The following is an 11,171-nucleotide window of genomic DNA, read 5'->3' as shown; positions in this document are numbered from 1 at the left end:
CATAGTATATATTTCAATTTTAGGAATAATTTTGTCTCAAAAATGTGTTTTTGTCCTCTCATCTTGGAAAATATAGGTTTTTGCCACTTTTTGCCACTTTGCTTGGCAAAAACCTGTTTTTGCCAGGACGGTTTTTACCGGTATTTACCATGGTTTTTTCCACCTGCGGCAAAATCTTGCCAACCCTGGTATATACACATGATCTAAAATTTATTTGTGATAAAAGAGAAGTCATTAACTAAACATATTTTGCTATTATAAAGACAGTTAATATCATAAATTTGTGGCAAATCTTTTACATGGTCATATTAAATTGGTAAACTGGTGATTAAAATATTTTATTAGTGAACACTTATGACCAAGACTCACACCAAATGTAATCAAAACTATACATAAAACAAGTCTATGAGACTTACTTATGTTTATACATTATTTACATTAGATCATTTTATTTTAGAATTAGTCAAATTGAAGAAAAGAGGAAAATTTAAAAAAAAATCTATTGCAATAGAACAAGATATCTGAAACCAATGGAAAAAGAAAAGAAAAACGTAATTATGATGTTTTTAAGGATGTACTTATAAATTACTATTATTATAACAGGGGGAAAATGATTATAAGTATTTCTTTTTTTTAATTCCACAAAAAGCTAATTCACTTGCTTTGCAAGATTTTTCCAAATTCAGTTAGCATTTTCCTATTCAGTCATTGATTTATATTTCTTAGAAAGCTTTATAAGGCTTTCTTCAAGTTTTGTTTGTACTACTGTAATACTTTTTTTTCATTAAAAAGGTTCATAGAAATCAAGGTTCAACTAATTCAGATAATTGATTAAAAAAAGTTAGCTTAAATGTAAAACAAAAATTAAAAAAAAATTTGGAATTTTTTTTGTCTTTAATTCGTTTAAAAAATTTTAATATTTTATCATTTTATTCTTTTTATCAGAAAAATACTTGTTTATTTAGTAAAAGTAAACATTCATTTCTAAATATTAGAAACCTGTTTTAGACCACAATTGATATATATTTATACAATATTTTTCAAGCAAAAACCTGCATTTGTCAGAAAATAACATTTTCCAAAGAACTTGTGACAAAAAGACAAAATATTTACTTACATTTAAATCCCCAAATAGATCCAGCTAATGCACCAGCAATTACATGATTAGGTACATCATTTTTCTTCCTCAAATGAGCAAGAACGCATACTGAGGAACCAAATACAAATCCCATACCAGCTGAAAAATAATAATAAGATGTTGAGAATACAATTTAAAAAAATTTATAACAATTTAACATGTTTTATGAATAAAAATATTTTTTTTCCTATTAAGTTTTTGACTATTTAAATACTTTAAAAATTGCTAATATAAGATCTTTTTTTCAATTAATTTACACATTACTAGTTTAATTTTTCTTTTAAAAAAAGAGGAAATAGTAGCCTTATTAGAATAAAAATTTATATTTTGACATTTTCTTCTTGCCTTATAGACTCAAAGCAAGAAGATACTTAAGAAGCAAGATAATATATGCAAGTCCTTTTTTTTTTTTTTACTAAAATACAATCTTAATTTTTAAAATTTTCATCGCTTTTAAAAAACAGATTTTATGGTATTTTTCCATTATGTATACAATGCACTTTGTCACACAGTTTATTTCATATTTACTAAAAAAAAAAAAGAAGATAAAAATATAATAATTGTTCCATAACTGAAAAGGAACATCCTATATGGGTTAAAATGTGCTGAAATCTTTAATTACTTATGTTTCTCTAAACTTGGATTAAAAAAAAATACAATCCAGAGGGATATTTCTGCATTTTAGATCTGCGGAACAAACTACTAAGTGCCAAAGAGACTTCAAAATATCAATTCTTTTCTTAAAAAAACAAGTAGATGTTTGCCTGGGGTAGCTACGAGTTAAACCTTTTGAGTTGGACCCGTTCTGTGATTTTTTTTTACAGTTTCTCGCCCGGAAGTTACATCATTCTACCACTGATCAGGATACGGAAATATCCCCCAATCTAGAACGGTATGATGATTCATCTTTTTTCAATATGAATTATAGATCAAAAGGCTTTATTCAAATTAAGAACACATAGGAATATTTAATCCTTCAAAAGTATACTCTACAAATAAAATTTAATTTCTAAATAATTAAAAACCAATGTTAATGAGACAAAAATTTCGTTCATGATCAGATATAAATAATATTATATATCAGGTATAAATAACCATATAAATAATACTTTGTTGTACTTAAAAAATTTTGCACTCCTCACCAAAAGGTAATGTGAAACGTCCAAATCTTGCTAAGGTCCCATACACAGTAGTCGGCTTAGAAAATAAGGCAGCTTCATAGAAAGAAAACACAGCACCTGTAATTGTTGAAAAAAGTAAATATTAAATATAAATTGAATTCAACAGACGTGAATGGTCAGTGGTTAATTTGATAAATCATTTACCGAATATCCCAGCATATTTAGTAAAATAATACGTTTTTTCGAGACAATCATGTCCATCTGGACTTTTTTGAAAATCATAAAACTCAACTGTAAAAGCTTCCTTTCTCATCTTGATGCCTTTTAGTTAAATAAAAGGACTTATAACATTTAACAATTCAGTTCTTATTTCTAAGGGCAAAATAAGTTCACCTACAATAATAATAAACAAAGCATGTTGCCATTACAAATATGGAAAAGTCTACGTTTTCTGCTGTTTCCTTCCCCATTTGCTGTTGAAACCATTGAAAGCGAATTTCAAGTTGTTTCAGTTTATGTTTTTAAAGCTTATTAAAGGTAGTTAAAATACTATCGAAACAGTTTGTTACGTATATGCGATGGGAAAATCACTATTTTAAACTGAAAAATGATTTTTTTTTTTTGTGTACTTAGAATCTGGCAAAAACGGAATTTCTGTTTATTTTGATTTTGAATTGAATAAAAAAAGTGGACGACTGAGTTAAATGATTGAAATAATTACAGAATTTTTCTAAAGCTTTATTATTCAAAATGTGTTATTCATTATAATAGTACTTGTTTAACAAAACCACTTAAGTTCTAATTACTAGTATGTATGTCAAATACTGTTTGAAGTTATTTTTAAACATGTCCATTTCTACTGTATTTTTAATTTTTTTTAGTTCTTATTCCATTTTCAATTGAATTTAAATAAATTCAAGTGTATGAGTGGGACTTTTTATGATGTATAATAATAAGTATTTGAGTGATTATAATTGTTATAAAATATGTTCAAAAATTAAAATTGAGGTGTGTTTTTTAGGTGACGTTTGCTGAACTCTTACCAGAAAAGTATTGTATTTTATTCGTATGATATAACCTTATAATTTTTAAAATGTAACATCAAAACCATTATTTTACTTATAAGTATTAAATTTCATTAAATTATATCATTAATCGAAAGTTTCATTGAATGATAAAAAAATAATTAAGTACTTTAAGGGATATATATTACAAAGTACTTTGTATAGTTTAGTTGAAATAATCAAGGATCTGTCTAGTTATTTGTAAGAGGTATCAATTTCGTGAAAATTTAGACATAATTTGTGAGAAGTTATATTAAAAAATGAACACAAAAATATTGATCTATAGTTTCTTACCAGATACAAAAATAAAATTTTAAGAAAAAGTATTTTCTGAAACTACCGTTTTTCTTATTGAATTTGTGCGTATCGCTATACGGTAGTAAGTTTGGCGTCTACAGACCCCTGGTAATCTTTATAATTTCTCTGAATTCTGCAGTTTTTCTGGGCATATTTTTAAAGCAATATATGTTTGCATTAACTATTATTGCCGAAACGATTTTAAACTGGCAAAAAAAAAAAATTTAAACATTTATTGAGATTTACTTTGGGATGGCTAACAGTTGATCCCCTTCTGGAATATTTATTTTCTTTAGGATCTCTCCGGCTTCTACCCAGAAATCCAAATATACCGATGGCGTAGGTACCGATCTTGAAATCTTCCCGTTTCTATTAAAAGAAAAACATAATTTAACATTCTTAATGTTACAATCCAAAATCCAAATATACCGATGGCGTAAGTACCGATCTTGAAATCTTCCCGTTTCTATTAAAAGAAAAACATAATTTAACATTCTTAATGTTACAAGTTTTCTCTTCGAAAGAAAATTTGGCTCATTTTTTAATAGCAAGAATTTTGTAAAATCTATAATTTAATATTCATGCAAGCTATAGTTATGCATTTATCAAAAAAAATAATAATAATAAATAAAGAGAGAGCGAGATATTGGGAGACATTTCTATTTTAGATTTAGTCTCAATAGAAATCAGCTTGGAACAAAATGAAGTTGCCTGGTTGTTTTACTAAGATTAAATTTTAATTAAAGAAATATATGTATTATACTGCACAAGGGAATACAGATTTTACCTTCAAAATGCACCTACTTTTTAATTTTTTTCAGTTTCTAGCTTGTAACTGCCAGAAGCTTTACAAAACCTGACCATTATTTTATTGCAAATTCTAATATAGAAATCTTACTAAAGATTGAATTGTATGAAAAAATTTTGTTTTATAATTTTTTTTAAGTGACCTCTCAAATTAAACATACCTAAACATAGTTAATGGTGAGTCCTTTAAATAAGAGCCAAAAATTTGTTTCTTAAAAAAATGAATCTAAAATTTGGAAAATATATTTCTATGGGTATCTGTGGTAATATGCTCGCCAAAGTTTTGGCTACAAATTGGCAGTGACATGCTATAAAGAGTATCAAGGAACTGGCAAACTCAAAAGGTTAAAAGGTATCTGAGTTAGGCCAATATATATGTATTTTATTTTTATTTATTCATAGTATAAGAACTAAACAGTTTTACTTGGGAATTTCAGTTAGCTTGAGCTGGAATCAGTCACCTTAATTTTTACATGATCCTCAAATTTTTAGTGCTGTTTTGCTGAAATATACTTTAAAGTTAGGTTTCAAATTTGCTGTATTTGCAAACAATTCATGTACAATAACTGTTTGCTATGTCTCATCTTTTTAAAAGTAACAACAACCACAAAAAATAATAATTCTTTCAACAAATGATTCTGTTAAATATCACAATCTCACGTTGCTTAAGCCTATATTTAAGAAATATTAATAATTATGTGATTACAATTATTTATTGTAATCATTAAAAGAAAATTAATAAAGTTAGGTATATCAAGACACTTTTTGTGTTGCATAGTTTTGTGTTCTATAGCTAAGTGCAAAAAATTTGAAAGCAAATTTTATCCATATCTAATTTTTTAAAATATTTCATTCCTATCAGCAAAGGCCTTAGATCATTAATTGTAAACTAATTCTAATAAGAAGTTTATGTTATTGATAAAGCTGTTAAGTCATTATTTTTTTAATATATAAAGTAAAAGATCTATAGATCTTTTATAGATATAATGCAATTCCAGGAATGTAGAATATGCCCTATCGCACGGACGAGCCTCGCTTAAAATTCCGGCTGCCCAGAAAAAAAAAAATTTGTCGAATTAAAAAATAAAAAAAATGATATAATTTTTTTTTTTTATTGTAAAAAAATTAGTAGAATTTTTTTAAATTTTATATTTAGACTTTTTGACCACCTGACTAAAATTAATCTAAATGCTAAATTGAAAATGTTATATTTGGACAAATAAGGCATAAGAAAGATGGAAAAATAATTCATTATTTAAATATATTGAAATTTACAGTTTTGAAGTTTATTTTTTAACATTCTATTTAATTTCTTATAACTTATGCCATTCCAAACCAAAAAAAAAAAAAAAAAAATGTGTTTTGAAGAAATATCAGGCTGTGAGAATTTTCTGTACACCTGTGCAATTCAATAAACTGGAATAATCTTGATCCACTTGTTACCATCATAAGCAAAAGGTTAATGATACATTGAATGTAATACAAAATTCTATCTAATGCAAAACCTCATGTTTCAAGATTTGCATTACACAGATCTTCTACTGTATTAATTTAATGTGAAAATAAATTTTATTTAATGTATCTTTCAGAGAATGGGCAAGCTTTTATCAAAAATTTTTGGAAATAAAGAGATGAGAATATTGATGTTAGGACTAGATGCTGCAGGAAAGACAAGTATCCTTTTGTTGTTTATTCTAAAGAATTTCATATTTCAATAAAATTCTGATAGTTTCCATTTATTTAATTCAATTTTCTATCTTCTTAAAATAAACATCCTTAACACTATTTAGCTGTTTTATATAAATTGAAGCTTGGTCAGTCTGTTACAACCATTCCTACTGTTGGATTTAATGTAGAAACTGTTTCTTATAAAAATGTTCGCTTTAATGTTTGGGTAAGATTTTATGTTCAAATATTTTTATTTCTTAACATTACTGCTTGTTTTTTAGTTTTATAAAAATATAATGCAAATATAAGTTTTTTTAGTTATCTTATAAGAAGTGTTCATTTTAGTACAATATTCTGTTATCTCTAATATAAAATATTTATAAAGGTGTATTATATTTCAAATTTAAATTTTAACAATTGCTGTGAATAAATTAAAAATACAATCATAAAATCATTAATATTTTATTCACTTTTATTTGTTGTTCCAATTATCTTTGAGAGTTGACTTTGAAAACAAAATATGTGGTTTTTCAGTTGGTACCTGTCTTTTTGACATATTTGGGAACAAACAGGTCGATAGCCTTAACCTAATTACCACTAGCAAGATCTTCAGCACTATCTTCCCATTCTATCAGGCTATTTATCAAGCAACAAAATAAGGGTTATAAATTACAAATTCAAAACAGGTTAAAATTGAAGTAATGGCATCTCTTAACAATCCTAATCACGCCGGAAGCTGTTGCCCTAGTCCAGCTTCTATCAGAGTATCTCCATTTGGCTTTATACTTTTTTGAATATTGGCTGCCCTCCTTACAATGAATTAAAATCATCTCCATCAATGTAGAAACTTTTTTGGCCTGTCATTTACGTTCCACTTGAGTACTTTTAAGGCAGTGACTTTAGTCACCCGTACAAATAGTTTTTATTCGTATTTAATTGTACTTTTTTGTCGTGCCATTAGACATTTTTTTTTTAGAATTTTTTTTTTTTTTATTGTTCCAATTTATACAACTTACTTACTTAAAACTTTATTTTCCTGAATCTTTTAACTGTCCTAAACTCAGTTTGGAGTTCAACCAGTTTGCTTTCTTCCTATAAAAACTACTAGTTTATTCACATGTTGTTCTGAAGTAATCATGTGCTTAGTAGTAAAAATTTTCCAAAAATATGTTTAAGTAGCAAATTATTTAAAATTTTAAACATGTGTAGTACTTTAATTAGTAATATATTATTCTAGTCGTTTAGAAGTGTATTGAATGTAGGTTAACTGATTTATTAAAAAATTATCTCACTTATATAAAATAAGCTCCGTAAAACGGTTGTTTGTAATCATGTACTATCAAAATATTGTTCTCATTTGCAGGATGTATATTTGTCCTGATATTCGTCATTTTCCGGGTACAAAATATTGTATCCTTATTTCTCCTAATTTTTAATTTTCCTGTTCAAGTATTCCTGATTGTGGTTTCAAAGCATTCTATTTTACCATTAATATTCATTTTATCCATTAATACAATTATGGTAGGTGTAGATTAGTTAATGTGTACTTTTGTAGATTAATTAAAGAATCAAAAGATTTAGATTTTTGATTCGCTATCTTTTTATTATGATAAATAATGCTACTTAATGTACGTAAAAATTGCGAAATTTGATATCTCAATCTTAGGGCCTGTCCTCTAATGATCTTTACCACTGTAATATATGTATCTGTAAATAACCAAGTAATGCCATTAAATCAACTCTACTTAATATTATTATTAAGTAGAGTTGTTTCTAATTTTGAAAAATAAATTTACAAAAATGTTGCATTCTATCTTTCCTTGACATGAATTTTATTCATTATGCTTGATGAAATCTCAGTAAATGAAACTCTTCAAACTTGAAACTATGCTCGATTATGTATCTATTTATGCCGAATTATTTGCGAATTATAATCATTTCATTTTATGTGCATTACATAGGTGAAATAATTTTTTTAATCTCTTATTTAGGATGTTGGTGGGCAGGATAAAATCCGCCCCCTATGGAGACATTACTATGCCGGGACGCAAGGTCTAATTTTTGTTGTTGATTGTGCAGACTGGGACAGGATTGAAGAATCTAAACAAGAATTGCATAAGATCATAAATGATCGAGAAATGCGAGATGCAGTTGTTCTAATATACGCTAATAAGCAAGACTTGCCTAATGGTATTAATTTTATTCACCTCACATGCTAGTTTTTAAATTCTTTATTTGATACGTTCGTTTAAAAATATATATATAACCGAAAAAAATCATTTCATTTACTTTTCTTTTTCTATATTTAATTAATTATTTTTGCTTCAATTTGAGTGAAGAGAGAATTTATTGACATTTTATGAAATTTAAGAAATAATATTTTTATTTGTGCATTTTAAACTGTAAAATTAACATGTTGACTGTCATAAAAAAAAGTGCTGTTTTTTGTGTTGCCAAGGTAGAAAATTTTATAATTGAATTCTTAATTTTTTTTTACTTTTTAGCTAGCCATAAATGTGTGTTATACTTTTCATATGTTTTTTAATTTATGACTTATCAATCTGTAAAAAAGACTAAGATAATCTCCAAAAAAAGGGCTGAATTTGTTCCTTTCAAGTGGCATGAATGATAATGAAATATGTAAAATTAATTAAGAAAATTTAAATAATTCAATAAATGAACTGCAGTGGTCCAATGAATGAAGTTCAAAGACAAGGTTTTAAAGTGACTACTCATTCCAACTTTACTCACTATTTCTCCCCTTTTGACAATAGAAAAAAAAAGTGATGAAATGTATGAATACATTTTTCATGCTTAATAAATGTGCAAAATGTATATATCATTTCTATCATTCTAACAACCAATCAAACTACAGATAACTGAAATATTCCTTATCACTTGCAATATTCATTTTAAAACTTAAAATTAGATGATCAATATCTGAGTTTTAAAGAAAATAAAGAAACATAAATTAAAAATAGTGCCTTTATCAATTCAAAATGTGAAATACTTTTGCAAATTCGACTAATTGATTGAAAAAAGGATAAGCCACCACTCAAAATAAGTATTTTAGAGTTTTAATTTTAATGAAAGTTTTTTCCCTATTTAAATCCTTTAACTAGTAAATTTAAGGACTTAAAAGGGGAATAACTTAAATAAAATTATTTATTTTTCAACGCAGTTAGATTCATAGTTGTTATTAGCAATAAACATGCTTATAATTTTATTCCAGCAATGAAGCCTCATGAAGTGCAAGAAAAGTTGGGTCTAACTAGAATAAGAGATCGCCTGTGGTACATTCAGCCATCGTGTGCCACTAGTGGTGATGGACTTTATGAAGGTCTTATGTGGTTGACTGCCAACAACAAATCTTGAATGATGATACATTTAAGTCATCAAATTATAAAATAATAAAAATATAAGATTTAAAATAAGTTTGTATATGTCCTCCCTGTGATAAATATCATTAGTAAAGCAGCTTTTATTTTGCGGCAACTCTGATTTCTTTGGATTGGAATTTTATCAGCATAGATTTGACATTCCATAACTGAAAATATTTAAAGAACTTTACTTCTTTCAATAAATCTTTTTTAAAGCTGTGGCATTTTATATATGTTTACCTTCTTAGTAGTTATTTAATGTTGACTATTTTATAATGGACATGTATGACTTTCCTTTCGGAAACTGCTGTCAGTTTCATCATTTGCTACTATGCATATTAACAATTTACAAACCAATTAATTGGTCCCAATTTTCAATACTTGTAATTTTCTTGTACCATCTTTGTTAGTTTTAAAGCAGCATTGTTAAGAATTTGGAAATGTGTACTACATTTAATATTTTTGTTTAAATTTTTTATGATTAAAATTATTCAAAAGACTTAATTTAAGAAATATATGTATGTATTTGTGTTTACAAATTCTTTTAATACATTTCTTTACTATTTTCTTCATTTTTTAGATCTTTTTAAATAATTTGCTAGTGATTATATTAATTAAATCACATCAACAATAATTTAATTTATAATCTCTCTCTAAAACAATTATTTTTATTGTGTTGTATGCATTTCTCTCATGCAGTTATTTGAAATCATATCATAGCATAGCATAATAAATAGCATTTAAGCTGTGTTTATAATTGCAGAAGGTCAGCAATTCTGAATTGGTGTATTCTAAGAACTTAATTTAATAAACTTCTACAAATGACGGAAAAAAGTTTGTCGAAGTGTTGTGGGAAAAACAGATGTTTCCTCTTTACCATCTTTTTTGCACATTCCTAAAAGCTTATTCAATTTTTCTGAAAAATATATTTAGTTAAAATTTTAACTACCAAGAAGTACTAATGCATGTTTAGCCAAAAGGAATATTAGAAGCAAATTACTATTCAATGTTTTAGTTTTTAAATGTATGTTATTAATAGCTATAGTTGACCTTCTGAAAAGAAGATAGAACTGTTAAAATGGTACAACAGTTGTTCTGCCAATAGAAATGTGTCAAGAAATGTTTTAAATCTAATTATCACGGGAATGTTGTTTGAATATAAATTTATTTTAATCTTGAATCGACTAAAACTTTTGCATTTGTGCAAGCTTACATTGAAACTTCTCTTACTACACAAATATTTTATTGATTTAAAAAGGAAAAAAAAAAAACTGTTTTATGGGCAATATAAACCTCAGTTAATAATTTTATTCAGCCATCCTATTTAGGAATAGAGTAGCATTGTCAGGAATTGGGATACTCATTTTATCTTACCAACAGTAAGATACAAAATGAAATATGTAAAAAATATCTACTTTTAAATATTTTTAATTTTAAATCCTTAGTAGCAATGATCTTGTTTAATTCATATTTAGGTATTCACTTCATTTTCAAACTATATGAACTTAATTATTCATTATATATTGAGACTTTATTTTTCTAATCATAAATATTCATTAACCTCTACAATTGGTCTTTTTTTTTAATGCTTTTATTTCCGCACTAGAAATTTAGAACTTTTCCAGATTCAACTAGATTAATGTCTTACTTAGCACACAATATGAAACCCCTAACATACAAAATAAAATTTTCAATA

At 26.2% G+C, this 11,171-nt stretch overlaps 2 protein-coding genes across 4 annotated transcripts in view; one reads left to right on the top strand and one right to left on the bottom strand.

Annotated features, from left to right (window-relative positions):
* The window catches only part of LOC107443816 (NADH dehydrogenase (ubiquinone) B14.7 subunit), a 9,494-nt gene extending 6,806 nt beyond the window's left edge, over positions 1–2,688 (bottom strand). Inside the window, exons 1-3 of the mRNA XM_016057815.3 lie at positions 2,464–2,688; positions 2,281–2,376; positions 1,118–1,237 (exon numbers count right to left, since the gene is read on the bottom strand). Of these exons, the coding sequence (XP_015913301.1) occupies positions 1,118–1,237; positions 2,281–2,376; positions 2,464–2,572 (325 nt within the window). The 5' untranslated portion in view covers positions 2,573–2,688. The remainder of the gene's footprint in view (positions 1–1,117; positions 1,238–2,280; positions 2,377–2,463) is intronic.
* Positions 2,689–2,823: 135 nt separating this feature from the next.
* On the top strand, positions 2,824–9,699 carry LOC107443820 (ADP-ribosylation factor 6). 3 transcript variants are annotated; one of them, XM_016057822.4, is made up of 6 exons: positions 2,883–3,067; positions 3,281–3,309; positions 6,017–6,101; positions 6,218–6,321; positions 8,087–8,285; positions 9,328–9,699. In XM_016057822.4, the coding sequence occupies exons 3-6, from the start codon at positions 6,020–6,022 to the stop codon at positions 9,468–9,470; spliced, it is 528 nt and encodes a 175-aa protein (XP_015913308.1). In that variant the 5' UTR covers positions 2,883–3,067; positions 3,281–3,309; positions 6,017–6,019; the 3' UTR covers positions 9,471–9,699. The 3 variants fall into 3 exon arrangements, with proteins under 3 accessions (XP_015913307.1, XP_015913308.1, XP_042901647.1); XM_016057821.3 differs by lacking the exon at positions 3,281–3,309 and having other exon boundaries at positions 2,824–3,067; XM_043045713.2 differs by lacking the exon at positions 3,281–3,309 and having other exon boundaries at positions 2,907–3,071.
* Positions 9,700–11,171: the final 1,472 nt, after the last annotated feature.

The sequence above is a fragment of the Parasteatoda tepidariorum genome, chromosome 1 (assembly GCF_043381705.1).
Source record: "Parasteatoda tepidariorum isolate YZ-2023 chromosome 1, CAS_Ptep_4.0, whole genome shotgun sequence".
NCBI classification, from domain to species: domain Eukaryota; kingdom Metazoa; phylum Arthropoda; class Arachnida; order Araneae; family Theridiidae; genus Parasteatoda; species Parasteatoda tepidariorum.
This window is presented reverse-complemented; position numbering and strand designations above follow the sequence as displayed.